Here is a 17,049-nt window from a genome sequence, read left to right as displayed (position 1 = left end):
TAAAACCATACAGTACTTGGTTGCAATGTAATATTTTATTTTAACAATGTAAATACAGCAGCAGCACCCCCCCCCCCCCCCCTTGCCCCAAAAATGGTTTGATCCACCCCATCCCTCCCACCTTTCCCCGACTCGGGCTCTGAGCGCTCTATATAATGCGCTGCCTTCCAGAGTGGGTGATATGCAGTAGTGGTGTAAGTACCTGGCTTAAACCAGGATATGTGGCACATTTCCGAACTTCTACCACTCAGTACCAACACATTATTATCATACCAACACATTATTATCATTACCAGTCCTCATTTTTGCTGCATTTAATCGTAGGTCACTGTTTATGTTGTTAGGTAGGAGTTAGCTGACGTTTTTTTCTAGCTAGGAAACGTTACAGGTGGTCAGTACCACTGTCCTCTGTTTGAATTGGAATGAGAGAAACTAGCTGTTGTGTCATGTGCATGTGTTAATATTAAAGCCAAGGTGCTACTGACTAGCTAACTGACTGGATGCCCATTAACATTATAACTCCTATTGTGTGTATTTATTATTATTATTATTTTGTAGATTTCAAGCACTTTTCTTTTTTGAAGTGTATTTTTATTTATGTATTTGTATTATATAATACAGACAAGAAGGAAAAAGGCAGAGACAAACATTGAAAAAGTCAATTACTGTTAATGTGTTAATGTTACATGTTGTGCATTGCATTTCAAACAGAAGTCCAAAAAATAAGTAAGGTCCATTTTTGGTATTTTTGGTACTCACTATAGGGGGCTGGTTTACTCCAGAAACATACATACTGTTTATGTGTATGTTGAGGAGCTGCTGTATCTTCCTCCAGAAATTAGGGTTACGATATGTTTCTTTTATGATTCCAATCCATTCCTCTTTTGCTGTGGCTCAGCATTTAAATAACTTTTATCAGATTTGATGGTTTAGTCACAGACTTTCCCAAAAAGTGTTTTTCTTTCACAAATGTGGGAATGAAATTGAGTTAAAATGTACAAAACAGTAAAATTTATTTTGCCTGGCCGGGCAGCTCTCTGGGTGCTCAGCACCCCTAAACCTCTGATCCTAGAATCGCCCCTGATCTAGATCCCATGGTGGTCTGAAGGATCTAGAACCCATGGTGGTCTGAAGGATCTAGAACCTATCATAGTCTGAAGGATCTAGAACCTATCATAGTCTGAAGGATCTAGAACCCATGGTGGTCTGAAGGATCTAGAACCTATCATAGTCTGAAGGATCTAGATCCCATGGTGGTCTGAAGGATCTAGAACCTATGGTGGTCTGAAGGCTCTAGAACCTATCATAGTCTGAAGGATCTAGAACCTATCATAGTCTGAAGGATCTAGATCCCATGGTAGTCTGAAGGATTTAGATCCCATAGTAGTCCAGATAACAGATGGTGATGTGAGCTGGACTACAGAAAAGGATCTCAGAGTAGGGAGGGTTTGTAGTTATGAAGAAGGTCAGACAGGTATGAAAGGGTGTGGCTATGAAGGGGTGTGGTTATGGAGGTTCTTACAGGGGAGAAGCAGAACCTTGAAATCGATGTGATATTTAACAAGAAGTCAGTGAAGCTGCTGGAGAACAGAGTGATATAATCTAGGGAAGAGGTCCTAGTAATGATTCTGGACCAAGTGGAGTTTATGAAGAAACTTGAGAGGAAGACCAAAGAGGACAATAATCAATACAGGATGTAACCAAAGAGTGAACGAGGATGGAAATGTTCTGAGGTGTAAGTGACGGTGAAGACGATTAATATTTCGTAGATGAAAGTCTGCAGACGGAGTAACATTATTGATGTGGGCTTCAGAGGACAATGCACTGTCCAGGAGGACACCAAGACTCTGTACCTGAGGAGACAGATGGACTGTGACTGTTGTCAGTGGTCACAGAGAAACGAAGAGACTATGAAGAGAACCTCAGTTTTATCACTGTTAGATTTGAGGAAGTGGTTCGAGAACCGAGATTTAATTTTCAGTCAGAAAGGGAAGTGGGTAGAGGAGTGACAGTGGACAGATAGAGCTCACTGTGAGGTGGAACTGCATGCCCAGTGTCCTAAAAATATGGACAAGAGGAAGAGGGTAGATGATAAATAAAAGGGGGCATAGGACAGAGCCCTGAGGAACACCACCAGTCACTGGGAAAGAATCTGATCGGAGGTGAATTAGGTCAGAGAGAGATGATTAAAAACCAGTCCAGAGTGATTTCAGCAGAAGCTGATATTTCCAGGAGGAAGTTATGTGAGATGGTTTCGAAGGCTGCACTCAGAACGAGAAGAACAAGAATGGTTAATGACCAGAATCAGCTGCTGTCAACAGATGATTCATGAATGTCACCAAGACTGTCTGTAAACTGTGAGAGGATGGAAACAGGACTGAAACTGTTCAAACAGATGGTTGTCTCTTAGGTGGTTCAGGATCTGCAAAAGGTTCTGGAGTATTTGAGTTATAGCATGAGGTTTAAGAGGTGAGGGAGGATGAGCAGAGGTTAGGGAGGAAGGACTCATCTCAGTAATTAGGAGGGAAGGGAACAAGGACAGACTCTAAAGCCTTATTTCCACCAAACCCTTTCAGCCCAGCACCTGTGGAACCAGCAGTAAGCCTTCAGACATGGTACCTAGACCCTCGGTGTGTTCAGACAGTCCTCTTAAATGTGGGCGGGGTTGTTGTCACTCACTGCTCCGTCCAGCACTCGCTGTATTTCCTCATCAGCGGTGACACAGATGGAAGTCTGCACCTGGTTTATCGTCCACAGAACGAGGCTGCACGCCCACATTTTCACAACAAAATAGAACAGGCTGCAGTGAGAGTCTCTCTCCATGGGATATTTAAAAATAGCAGCTTTGTGCATTTAGTCCTTCTCAGGCAAGCTCAGGGGTTTAGTGTTGCTGTAGCCCACAGGAAGTGAGGATTAGAATATATGACCTTCACATAATCCGCTCCAAATTAATCTATATTTTTAAAGTCATTACTAAAAGTGTGTGTCATATAAAAACTAAAGTGATGGTCAAAGTTGTCACAGTGAAATTTAAGGTGTGCTGATGGATTCACGTCATCAACTCATGCATTGAGTAACATTACAAGTTAACGTTCCACCTTAAAAGTTGCCGGCAGTCGGCCCAGTGAATGAAGTTATTTTTTTCTCTTTCATTTTATAGTTTACTGATGTATGAACAGAGGTTATATACAAAATACATTTATTTTATTTTATGGCCTTGACATTAACCTGTCATATTGTTGAGTTATCAAGGACACTTCCGTGTTTTTGTGTGTGAACAGGAATGTTAGATATCGAGGAAAACGAGGTTGACGTGACGTTATTGAATCAGGGAATCCGAGTGTCCACCACGACAATGGATCCTAATTGACTTTACATTAGCATTGTTTCCGTGGTACTGGCACGTAATTTCAACCCATTACGTGCTGCCACCACGGAATGTGTTGTTAAGAGGTCGTGGTCATTTCACGTATTTCTGTGAGATCAGGTTGGAAAAACATCAGATATTTCATCAACAGTCGGGAATTTGAAACTAGATGTCGGAGTCAAGGGTGAGCACAGAAAAATGAATCAGTGTTTGTAGTTTTGTTGGAGGAGGTGGCTCTCTGCTGAATATTTTACATTCTAATACATGACTTTTTGTAGGAAAATGTAGGAACTGTGAGAACAGCTGGTTTAAAATCTGAAATATGTCTTTCTAACTTTAAATTTTATGATAAACATCAGATTTAATTATAGCTGCTGCGCAGCGATGGGTCGGGTCCGGGCATTTTTAGGCAATTCTGAGCAACAAGCAGAAGAATTGGAAGACATTTGGCAACACAATCAGCCTTTTGCATCAGCTGAGGCTTGAACTCACAACCTCTGAGACTAAGAATCAATTTCTATCTCACTGAACTAATTAGTCAGTGACAATTCATGTGTAGCTTCACAAACTGACTAAGCCAGACGTGCAGGTTTAGCAGCCGTCCATGCATGGAAAAGCAGATTTCAAACCACTGTAAAAAATTCAGTTATTGAAACAAAAACCTGAAAGTACACATATTGCATCTAGACAGCATGGAGATGTTGGTAATTTGTTTGTAACAGTGATTGATTTGCTCCATAAGTGAAAAACTGATGTTTAAAATTGCCATTTTTACATTGACTCCAAATGTTCACATTAGAGCAAAATTCAAAATTCAGCTTTTGAGATAAAATTCTGAAATTTGCCACACATCATCTACCATGACTCTAGAATTTTGTCATTTTTTCATGAACATTGAAGATTTATTTAGCAAGAATTTGCATGTATATGTTTACAGTACCGTTTACAGTCAAACATACAGTCTGAAGCTGCTCTGTAGCAAGTTTGGTGTCAACTGAGCAAAAATTGTGGGAGGAGATAGGTTTAAGAAGTTCTACAATTTTTGAAAAAAACAGAGTGATGAACTTCATAATTTTTAATAGGTTTAAATGTACAAAAGTTTCTTCAGTACTGGGGCTACAGTTTGATGAAAGTTTTGAACTTTAGACGCTTGCTGTAGCGCCACCATCAGGACTATTGGCTTGAGTTTACAGCTGAGGATATCTGGCATGAGACTGGACCTTTGTGCAAAGTTTGGTGAGTTTTCACCCATGGGAAGTATGATTTCCTCAGAAGAAGAAAGAAGAAGAAGAAAGAAGAAAGAAGAAGAAGAAGAAGAAGAAGAAGAAGGAGAATACCTAGGATTACAATAGCGTCCTGGCAGATTAGCTGCCAGGACACTAATAAAGTTTCATTCAGAATATTCAGGTTTTATTGGTTTTATTGAAGGTTTAAACTGATTGGCTTCATCAGGACACCAGGGCCCAGTATTTCAAAACTTCTGGATAATGAAATCCTCCTGTTCTCAGTCAGGCATCAAGGTGACCCTGCTGACTTTATCAGGGTATTTCAAAACATTGGCAGGGTGGATCACTTTGATCCCAGTCTGACTGGATACAGATTTCCAAATCTCATGACTCCGCCCCCGGATCTGAAACGTTTCCCCTTTGGGGGCGTGGCTTTCAGATTATGACGCGTGGTGCTCTGTCTCTATGGCGGACTACTTCACAAAAGGAGCAGTTGGTAACACAGCTTTCACATCAAAATGTAAATTTACCGTTACCTAATGTGTAGCGTTTTTAACCCTACGGGCCCAAACGACGCATAGTGCGTCCAAATTCACACCTGTTCTTCTCTATTAATTTTCTCCACGACCGTGCGTCATAGCGAGAAGCCACACATATCACGTGAAACAGCGAAATCGTAGCTTTCTGACAAGACCAAGCACTTGTCGGTAAAAAAAACAACAAAAAAACAATGATAGAGTTACACTAAAATGATGTATAACAGAGCTTTCATGCAGCTCTGCACACACATTACTCTTGGATGGATTACTCGGGAATGCAGGGTCGCACAGAAATGCCAGGAATATCACATGAAAGCACAGGAGCAGAGCTTTCTAGTGATACCACACATCATTGTACTGTCATCCCATCACGCTGTAAATACAGATTAATTGTCTACAAAATTAAAACCTGACGAATTTCTTTACAATCCATTATACAGATCTTGTTATCAGTCACTTCATATAGTGAGGAATATCGTATCTTACCACGTCTTAGGCTTGTGTGTGTTTCTCCCTGTCTATCCACATTTGTAGTCCGGCTTTCAAGATGCAAATATCTCCATATTGTCCAGTTGACACTCCATCAAACTTTGTATGACAAGACCAGCGTACTTCACCTTTGTGCACCCAGACAACTGCAGCCTAATTATGCATGCTGACAGGGCCGTGGTCACCATATACATTGAGGGTGATATGTGTCCCCCCAATGCCCAAAATGCCCCCCCAGTATATAACTGAAACTGAAAAACAACAACAAACTTTGTTTACTGCAAACAAAGTGGCAAATATTATCTTGGAGGACATCATTGCACTTGGTTGACTATTTTTTCTATTATCTTAGATGTAAATATTGCATGTTTCTTTCAGATAAAACACATTTTTGACTTGTGAATGAGTCAATGGAATTTCTTGCAATAATGAAAAAATACTGACAATCATGTCCGCCTGGCACAAACCACGTTTTGGACAACTGTGAAGTGACAGAATGTCCCAGCATCATGGTTCTTATATTGCCAGATTCCAGAGAGTCTCCCCTCTTCATATATGGCAGAATATGTCTTTTTCCAACTTGCTATGGTGAGATACATGTAAAAATGTAAGAATTTAGTAACACATGTTTTTTTCATTGATATAAAAATTAATATAAAATACAGGCACATAGAAGGACATGAAATGATGGCAAATCTGGATAGCCCAGATTGTCCTGAAAAAAACAAGATGTAGCCTTTATAATGACTGTGATATGAGCTCAAAAGTAAAGGCAGTAAAAATACCCCAAAAACGCCTAGGGCCCATAGGGTTAAGACCGTACAAAGGCCACCCACCATCTGATGCGAGCCAGCTATTTGATTTGTTACCTACTTCAAATGTGGCCGTACCGATCTCTAATTGAGCTGAGGTCATGCTAACGGTAGCTGACGTGGCTCCATTGACTTGCATGAACTTGCATACATGAACTCTTTAAACACCAACCTGTTCAGAGTTTAACGTCATGTTATTGCCAACACAGCAGACTTTTTTTTTTTTTTTTTAAATTTACATGTGTGCAGAGCAAACTGCTGCAGTATAGGAAAAATACACAGTACTAGTATGAATTATGTGGTTCATTCAGAAGTGTCAGAGGACTGAGTTGTTGTCCATGTGCTTATTATGTTAATCCCTGTGTTGTTTCTGTCACTCTCTGTAAAGAAAAGAATGTGCTATACAAATAAATGTGCATTGCATTTCCTTGCCTTTGTCTGACCACAAACATATGTTGGATGTTTTGGTACAAACAAGTTACAATGAGCACGGTTACATGTGCACAATAATCAGATAACTGTGAATAATCAGGTAATGGTAATAATCCGATTTGACGTCTTTATGTGCACTTCAATAATCTGATAATCAGAAAAACCTGGTTTACATGATTCGGTCCTTCAGTTGGATTTCTCCTCAAGTACATGACATAAAACTCAAACTTCTTGTAGGTACTCATATTGTTGAAAAACCTCGAAAAGTACGCGTCATATATTTGCAAAATAAAGCACTCATCATGCTGACAGCTTATATTCTTACAGTACTGTTTGTTTTTATCATTAACAAATACATGTGAGAGCATTCTAATGTGTAGTTTATCAGTGTGGAGCCAGTTTTACATACTTTGGGTAGATTCAGAGTAAAAGTACTGCAAAGTGCAATATACAAGTGTATTGTATATAAACTTGTCACACAAAGTGCATAACATATAAATAAAATAAAATAAAAGTGACAATTTAAACACTGAGAATATAAAAATATATTATCTTATGTAAAATCTTTATCTGAAAGGAAACAGAAGCTGTCAGATTAACGTAGTGGAGTAGAAAGTACAATATTTCCCTCTAAAATGTAGTGGAGTGGGAGTATAAAATAGCAAAACCCGAAAGAAACCAGATTAAAGGGTATACATGCACCGAATAATCTGACTATTGGGGAAAAAGCTAGGTGCGTTTATCTGATTTCTCATAATCAGACAATGGCTTTTATCTGATAAAGCCTATCGGATTATGCTGTTTACATGACCACTTGAATAATCAGGTAACTCCAGAAATCAGATGATGATCGGTTTATTAGTGCACATGTAAACGCGCTCATTGTTAGGTGAAACTAGACGTTGAGAAATAGGTCTGTATTTGTTACTCTTACTTACAGCAGTTTTAGGAAGTATGGCCAAACAATATTTGTCTGTGCTTGAAATTACTTACAACTAAAACACTAATTTAGATTAAGTGTAATGAACATCCTGAGTAACAATATCTAGGAGAAGTGGAGCTGAGGCTTTGTCAAATCCACCTCTGAGGTGGGATCCAAATAATCCTGAAATTTGGTATCAAATTGATCCAGATCTCTGCCTTAACTTTTGAAATACCCAAATGCAGCCTTTATCTGGATTAAAGGGAGGATTGGATTACCAGATCTGAATCCTGATCCTCAGGATCTGTGTTGAAATACCCAGTTTTCAGATCAGATCAGGATTTAATCCAATCCAGCCAGGATAATCCTATCAGATCACTTTGAAATACTGGACCCAGGTGATAAATAATCTCATGGATTATAGTCTTTATAAAGGAGACACATCAGAAACCTTCAGTTAAAATAATAATTAATGAAAGACAGAGACAAGCTGAGAGGATTTTATTCTGAAAAGTATCTTTAATAAAACGTTCTGACTCTGATCAGTTTGTCTAAAAGCAGTTAGAATAAAGATGCAGCAGATTATATCACAGAGTAAATACAGAATATACAGCTGCAGATTATAATGTCATTAAACTGACTCAGGACCTGCTGGAAGAAGAGTTCTGTTTCCTGTTTACAAACACAAACATGTAAACAATCCTGTTTCCTTTGGCGCCTTACAGTCATAACTGTGAGTAAAAACAACCCACGTTACCTGTCTGATGATGTCATGTCTTTATGAATGAATTAATCACCCATTGTGGAGGGTTAATTAAACAGGCCTGTTTAATTAACCCGCCTGTGAAGGCAGCGGAGCCTTCACAGGCAGCTCTCCTCCTCTTCCTCATGCCGTTGGGATGACTCAGGAGCATCCTCAACTTGATGGCTGTCCTCTGATGATGTCACTTCCTGTACTTCTGGTGTGTCCTGAGATAGCTGAGGGCTGCAGAGGAGAGAGACATCTTCATCACTATCACTATCATCATCATCATCATCATCATCGTCGTCATCAGTAGTATTATCTGGTTCACAAAGAATTTTGAATAAAACTAATTGATCAGTGAATTCAGATAAATGAAAATAAACATCAGCATAATCAGTTAAAGACTCTGATCATTAATGAATGAATGAATGAATCATCCAGATTTGCCAGCAGTCTTTGCTTCAAGTGAAACATGCAGTACTGTAAGCATCCAGCAGAGGGCTCCACACAGCAGCTGATTCAGATTATCAGCAAAGACACAAATAACAACAAATAAAATAAGCTAAACAATAAAAACTAAATCTATCAACAACAACAACAACAACAATATAATACAGAAATAACATAAACATGTTGTGTCATCATTAATCTGATGTAATAAAACAGATCCTTCTTTATGAGCCTCAGACACCTTCTTACCTGACTGCGGCCAGCGCAGCATCTCTGCTGGTTTCTATGGTGATGTCAGTGATGGGGATGATGTAAGTACCGTAGGAGGGGCCTGCCTCCTCTGGCCCTGCCTCTGAAATGTGAGGGGCAGGGCTACCTGTTAACAACACGAGTGATCTCGTGAATTCATCTTCTCTGATCAATAATATGATCGGTGACATGATCAGTCACATGATCTATAACATGATCTATAACATGATCAGTAACATGATCGAAAAGATGATCAGTAACAAGATCAATAACACGATCGATAACGTGATCAGTAACATGATCAATAACATGACGTCAGTGTGTCTCTGACCGTCTGTGTCTGTCTGTCCATCAGTCTGATCACCAGCAGCTCTGGATGGACTCAGTCTGGATCCAACAACAGCTGGATGGTCCCCTTTCATGAAGTCCTCCGTCAGCCGGAGGTAACGCTGAAACACAGGAACAACAACAGGGATTGAGAGAGCTGTGTCTGAGAGAACATCAGGAAGAATCAAACACAGCACCAGGAAGAATCAAACACAACATTAGGAAGAATCAAGCACAACATCAGGAAGAATCAAACACAACACCAGGAAGAATCAAACACAACACCAGGAAGAATCAAACACAACATCGAGAAGAATCACATACAACATTAGGAAGAATCAAGCACAACATTAGGAAGAATCAAGCACAACATCGAGAAGAATCACACACAACATTAGGAAGAATCAAGCACAACATCGAGAAGAATCACACACAACATCAGGAAGAATCAAACACAACATCAGGAAGAATCAAACACAACACCAGGAAGAATCAAACACAACACCAGGAAGAATCAAGCACAACATCGAGAAGAATCACACACAACATTAGGAAGAATCAAGCACAACATCAGCAAGAATCAAACACAACACCAGGAAGAATCAAGCACAACATCGAGAAGAATCACACACAACATTAGGAAGAATCAAGCACAACATCAGCAAGAATCAAACACAACATCAAGAAGAATCAAACACAACACCAGGAAGAATCAAACACAACACTAGAAAGAATCAAGCACAACACCAGGAAGAATCAAACACAACATTAGGAAGAATCAAACACAACATCAAGAAGAATCAAACACAACACCAGGAAGAATCAAACAACGTTAGGAAGAATCAAGCACAACATCAGGAAGAATCAAACACAATACCAGGAAGAATCAAACACAACATCAAGAAGAATCAAACACAACATTAGGAAGAATCAAGCACAACACCAGGAAGAATCAAACAACATCAAGAAGAATCACACACAACACCAGAAAAAATCAAACACAACATCGGGAAGACTCAAACACAACACCAGGAAGAATCAAACACAACATCAAGAAGAATCAAACACAACATTAGGAAGAATCAAGCACAACATCAGGAAGAATCAAACACAACACTAGAAAGAATAAAACACACAACATCAGGAAGAATCAAACACAATATTAGGAAGAATCAAGCACAACATCAGAAAGAATCAAACACACAACATCAGGAAGAATGAAACACAACACCAGGAAGAATCAAACACAACAGCAGGAAGAGTCAAACACACAACAGCAGGAAGAATCAAACACACAACATCAGGAAGAATCAAACATAACACCAGGAAGATTCAAACACAACACCCGAAAGAATCAAACACAACACCAGGAAGAATCAAACATAACACCAGGAAGACTCAAACACACAACACCAGAAAGAATCAAACACAACACCTGAACATAAAATGTGATGAAGTTTTATTTTTCTCTGTCGTTATGAAAAGTTATAGCAGTTTGTCTTTCTGCTGAAGACAGGGAAATTTGTTCTAAAGCTGCTGCTGTATTTATCTCCTCCACCATAACGAAGCAGTTTCATCCAGCTGTGACAGAGGGGACAGACTGAGTTACACTCTGTGACGGGGGAGAAGGATGGTTCGGTTTTGGGAAAAGAGTGTTTGTGTCAAACAGGAAACAGTAACAAGTCAGACTTCCTATAATGAAGTTTTTGTTGTGAGTTTGATTGAACAGACTCACCTAGGACGAATCATAATAAAGTGACTTGGTACCTTTTTGTAGTCGTCAGTCAATGTGTTGCCAAAGGAGACGACCAATGAGGAGAAAGAAGGTCTAGACTGAGGTTTCTCCTCCCAACACTGTCTCATCAGGTCGTAACTGAGGACACACAGAGACAGACATGAGGACACCTCAGACTGAAGGGATCCACTGTGTGAAGAGCGCAGAGCTTCACGTCAGGTGACCTGATTGGCTGAATGAACTCAAAGTAGGCGTGGAGATGAAACAGATGATGTCATAATGACAGTAAAGAGAAGTGTGCAGAGCTCAGTCTGAGTCATACATGTTGTGCGAAGCATGATCAGGTCGACTCATCCTGTATCCTCTCTTCAGGGACGAGTAGAACTCCTGGGTCATGGGGAGGTCAGGGTACGGGCTCCCACCTGGGACAAAGCACACATCACACTGCAGTGAGGCAGATGGAGAATGGGTGGACTGGTGTGTGCACTGGTCTAAACTGGTTTACCCAGAGAGAAGATCTCCCACAGTAAGACTCCGTAGGACCAGACGTCGCTTTGAGAGCTGTAAATGTTCTGGAAGATGCTCTCTGGAGACATCCACTTCACCGGCAGGAAGCTCTGAAAATTACAGGCTGCACTTTTTACCGTCTGTTTATGAAACTACGATTGTTTATTAATAATCAATGTCATTCACTGACGTTTCCTCGGGCGATGTAGTCCTGGTCTTTCGTCAGATCTCTGGCCAAACCAAAGTCACAGATCTTCACCAGCTTCCCCTCACACACCAGGACGTTCCTCGCTGCCAGGTCTCTGTGGACACACTGTGGGACAACAGAGTGACACGTGTCTATACACAGCAAAACATGTTAACCCACACCACAACACATGAACACACAACACAACACCTTAACACACAACGCAACACATGAACACACAACACATGAACACACAACACAACACGTGAACACACAACAAACACATTAACACACAACTCCTGAACACACAACATGTGAACACACAACACATAAACACACAACACAACACATGAACACACAACACATGAACATGCAGCAGTGTTGATGACTGAGCGACGTACGTTTCTGGAGGACAGGAAGTCCATGGCCTGAGAGATCTGGTAGGAGAAACTGAGGAGGTCGTTGAGACTGAGGACAGGAGAGTCACTGAGGAGGACAGCTAGCGCCTCCTTCTGGTCTGAAGGAGAAGGACACGGTCAGTTACAGGTTTAATGCTCCTTATACTTCATCCTGTTTCACTCAGACCTGTTGTCCTCCATCATGGACACTCTCTGTCCCACCTAGTGGTAGTGAGACCACAATACACTAATTCATGTAAAAACAAGATGGCTGCCATCTCTGCAGAGTCAGTCTGCAGCTGATCCTGAGACAGACATGGACAAAACCTGATCAGAGCTTATGTTAATGAGTCTGTCGTTAAAGATCAAAATAAAGATCCTGTCTTTAACACTGTGACATCCTTCAGTTTGAACATATATTTATTTATTTATTTATAAAGCCCAATATCACAAATCACAATTTGCCTACATATAAAACACATGAATGTAAACACATGTTATATGTACAGTATTTGTACACAGAATATGTCATGTATCACCTGTGGGCGTGTACGGCGTCTCGTAGACCGCAGGCTCAATATTGGCATAGCTGAGCTCCTTCATTGCCACGTACTGAACGCTCTCCTCTTTATTCATGTCCATGTACCCTCCATCACTCTCACTGCAGGGACAGACAGAGAGACAGACAGCGCCAACCTCAGAGACAGACAGGTAGAGATAGAGAGACAGGTGTGTGTGTGTGTGTGTGTGTGTTGACCTCTTGGTGTGTGTGTCACTCTGTAGGAAGGTGTGTTTGTTCCTCTGCAGGTAGTTCACCAGGTCTCCATGACGACAAAACTCAGTGATGAGATAGACAGGACCTGGACAGACAGACAGACAGAGAGCCAGTTGATGTGTCCTGTATGATCAGCTGTAGTTCTCTGTTCCTCCACAGGGTGGCATCACTGCAGAGCTCTAACCTTGTGAGACCATCCTGATGTTGTGAGCTCTATGCTCAGTCTCTGTCTGGACTCACTGACGCCTCACACACTTCCCGATAATTCAAATCCAATCAGAGCCAATCAGGGATCAGCACTGTAGGCGCTGACTCTGACATTAGTGAACACGACAATGAATGATGTTACTGCAGACAACAAGTAAACAACATCGTTTTAAGATGGCGTCAGGTGCGCCAGGTGCGTTTGGAGCTCTGGTAGCAGTATCAGTTTATGCTGTGTTTTTAAGCATTTTAGGTCACCATTTTAAAAATTCTGAGGAGTGCTTTGGATATGATACGTTTACGCAGCTGAGAACTGAGCGTTTGGACGAAATCTGTCGCCTGTCAGTCAAAGCTGACAAGCTTTGTGGATATGGCAGTGTTGCCTGGATCACCTTGCAGTCTAAAGCCGCATTCAAAGCAAGTTCCGGAGGAACCCAGCAACCGATGCCTTCGGCAAAATATTATCAATCTGCCTACTGCTTTTGGGAGATATCCATCAGTGTCCAGGCCCTACAAACTTGCAAACAGCGAAACACCGGCAAAATAAGCCTAACATCAGCAGCAGCGGCTGCTGCCCTAACTGCGGAAAGGTGGTAAGAGCAAACGCCAAAGCAGTTGCATGTGACTTTTGTGACATTTTTGTTCATATAAGGTGCGGAAATATTGCTCCAAAACTGTATGACCAGGCTGTAAGAAATAAGTCAGATATCCCGCTGGTTTGTAACCGGTGTTGTGTGCAGGAAATGTGCAGCGCCGATGTCTTTGATGACACAAATGATGTGAGGACTTATGATGAGGATAGCATGGATGGGAGAGGCTATGATTCACTCGGCCTTTTAAATCGGAAAGGGATGCATTTTATTCACGTCAATGCCAGGAGTCTTCTTCCCAAACTGGATGAAATCGGGCACCTTGCGACTACTTCAAAGGCTGCTGTGATCGCTGTGTCGGAGACCTGGCTGGACAGTTCTATTCAAGATGGTGAAGTTGGGCTTTTAGGTTATTACATCTACCGACGAGATCGCAACAGACACGGAGGAGGAGTGTGCCTTTTTATAAGGACTGACATAACTTTGAATCCGCGTCATGATCTACAGGAGGATGGCTTGGAGGCAGCTTGGGTGGAGTTCATTCTTCCTAAAACCAAGCCCATCATTGTAGGTGTCTGTTACCACCCACCTAAACAAACAGACTTCTATGAACTCCTTGAATCTGTCTGTTGTAAAACCAATATTTGCCTAGAGAAAGAATGTGTCATCATGGGTGATTTTAATACAAATCTATTATTACCACGAAGTAGCCTAAAAGAGTCTCTTTCATGTCTCTGTAAGGTGTCTGGTTTACAGCAATTAATTACTGAGCTGACTAGGTTGTCTATTAATAGCTAGTCCCTTCTTGACTTGATTTTAGTATCTGACTGTGGAATGATATGACACTCAGGTGTGTTGGATGTGGCTTTCAGTGATCATAATGCAGTTTTTTGCACACGCAAGAAAATGAAATCTCAGCCAATAAATGACCATTGTTCCATCAAATACAGATATTCCAAACAGTACTCTGCTGAGGTGTTCAATCAAAGGCTATCTGAGAGAAACTGGTCGGATGTACTCGAATGTAATGATGTTGATAAAGCTTGGGATTTGTTCAAGCAGCATTTCATAGCTGTTCTTGATAAAGTTGCACCAATGAGGGAAACAAGAATTAAGCACAGAAATGCATGTTGGATGTCATCTGAAATCGTTGATCCTATCAGACAACGTAACAGATGTTTCATAAAGTTTAAAAAGTCTAAAATACCAACTGACTATAACTCTTATGCTAATCTTAGAAATCAAGTTAGTTACAAGGTCCAACAGGCTAAGTCTGAATTTTATTCTGATTCCATTGCTGCAAATGCAAAACAGCCTAAAAAACTATGGAAAATTCTCAATGATATGGGATCAACAGCAAAATCAAAATCCAAGTCTGGTAAAACGGGGCTTATTATTGAAGATGAGATGTCTTTTGATAAGCGGCTGATTGCCTGCCATTTTAACCATTACTTTACAACTGTTGCTGCCAGTCTGGTCAGTAAATTGCCAGGTGCTTCTGATAAATATGGCAATTCATTTGTTAACTCCTTTTATAGAAGTAAAAATGTCTCTGCAGATGCATTTGCAATTAGTCCTGTCTCAGAGAATAAAGTAAGAACGAGCCTCTCAACCCTGTCAGTGAATAAGGCCACTGGCTTCGACCTTATCCCCTCCAGGTTTCTTAGGGATAGTGCTGGGGTTACATCTAGTATTCTTACCTATGTCATAAATCTGTCCATAAGTCAGGCTGTTTTCCCAAATGATATGAAGAATGCTAGGATGGTTCTGCTCTTAAAGAAAAATAGCAGAGCTGATGTTGGGAATTATAGGCCAGTCTCAATTCTGTCAACTATATCAAAGATTTTTGAGCGTCTTGTGTATGAACAGGTGGAGGATTATCTCATCAGGCATGATCTATTATATGAGCTCCAGTCTGGTTTTAGAGCTGCCTATTCTACTGACACCTGTCTCATTCACCTCTTCGACTATGTATGTCAGAATTTTGATCTAGGGAATTATGTTGGTATGCTTCTACTTGACTTGCAAAAAGCATTTGATACTGTGAACCATGACATTTTGATTTCTAAATTACAGTGCATGGGTTTTAGTAACTCAGCACTCAAATGGTTCACTTCTTACCTAACGGATAGGACACAACTATGCGATGTTGAGGGGACCCTCTCTGATCCGCAGAGTATAACATGCGGGGTGCCCCAAGGTTCGATCCTGGTGCCCCTGTTATTTTTAATATACATAAATGACATGTCAGCTGCGGTACGGTGCAAGTTGCTATTATATGCCGATGATTCTGCTTTACTTGTCCCAGGGTGTAATGTTAAAGACATTGAAAATACGCTTGGCATAGAGTTTGAGTCTGCCTACCAGTGGCTTGTAGACAATAAGCTCTCTATGCATCTGGGCAAGACTGAATCAATCTTGTTTGGTACAATAAGGAAGTTAATAAAATCAAATACTTTAAATGTGATGTGTAATGGGTCTGAAATTGTGTCTAAATCAAGTGTCACATATTTGGGTCTAACATTGGATCAATCACTTATAGGTGAATCCATTGCAGCCAAAATTTTAGCCAAATGTGCCTGTAAGTTGAATCTTTTATATCGCAAGACAAAGCTTTTTGATTTTTCTGTAAAGAAATTATTGGTATTAACTCTGATTCAATGTCATGTGGATTTTGCTTCCTCTGCATGGTTTTCTGGGTTGACTGTGGTGAAAATTCCAAGTGCCGCAAAACAATGTTATTCAGTATCTGTTAAAAGCACCCCCCCTCCACACGCAGCATAGTCATAACACTAGGGCATCCGCTCCTGCATAGTTCCTAGAGCTAATAATGCAGTTAAAAACTCTTTCTTTTACACTGGTATCATGGCATGGAATAGTTTGCCAACTGCTGCAAAACACTTCTCATCACGAGGGATTTTTAAAAGACAGGTCAAGCAGATTTTATGGAACAAGGTGGATATTTATTGATGAATTGGATAGTTTTTTACAGCTGTTTCTTTTTACTGTATGTATTTTTAGTCTGAGTTTGTCTGCTTCTTGTTTATTTGTTTCTTGTGTGTAAACACCAAGGACCATGCTGGAAATAAGTATTT

General features: G+C 40.6%; 1 protein-coding gene across 5 annotated transcripts in view; it reads right to left on the bottom strand.

Annotated features, from left to right (window-relative positions):
• Nucleotides 1–8,286: 8,286 nt before the first annotated feature.
• Nucleotides 8,287–17,049, bottom strand: part of LOC117270921 (platelet-derived growth factor receptor beta-like) — a 50,151-nt gene continuing 41,388 nt past the window's right edge. For 2 of the 5 annotated variants that reach the window (XM_078172717.1, XM_078172718.1), the window contains 9 exons: nucleotides 12,925–13,245; nucleotides 12,389–12,504; nucleotides 11,991–12,113; nucleotides 11,799–11,910; nucleotides 11,616–11,715; nucleotides 11,326–11,431; nucleotides 9,563–9,680; nucleotides 9,232–9,358; nucleotides 8,287–8,772 (listed from right to left, as the gene is read on the bottom strand). In XM_078172717.1, coding sequence (XP_078028843.1) covers nucleotides 8,649–8,772; nucleotides 9,232–9,358; nucleotides 9,563–9,680; nucleotides 11,326–11,431; nucleotides 11,616–11,715; nucleotides 11,799–11,910; nucleotides 11,991–12,113; nucleotides 12,389–12,504; nucleotides 12,925–13,245 — 1,247 coding nt within the window. In that variant the 3' untranslated portion in view covers nucleotides 8,287–8,648. The remainder of the gene's footprint in view (nucleotides 8,773–9,231; nucleotides 9,359–9,562; nucleotides 9,681–11,325; nucleotides 11,432–11,615; nucleotides 11,716–11,798; nucleotides 11,911–11,990; nucleotides 12,114–12,388; nucleotides 12,505–12,924; nucleotides 13,246–17,049) is intronic. The other 3 variants (XM_033648936.2, XM_033648943.2, XM_078172719.1) reach the window with 3 other exon arrangements.

Source organism: Epinephelus lanceolatus, chromosome 11 (assembly GCF_041903045.1).
Source record: "Epinephelus lanceolatus isolate andai-2023 chromosome 11, ASM4190304v1, whole genome shotgun sequence".
Classification (NCBI taxonomy): Eukaryota; Metazoa; Chordata; class Actinopteri; order Perciformes; family Serranidae; genus Epinephelus; species Epinephelus lanceolatus.
This window is presented reverse-complemented; position numbering and strand designations above follow the sequence as displayed.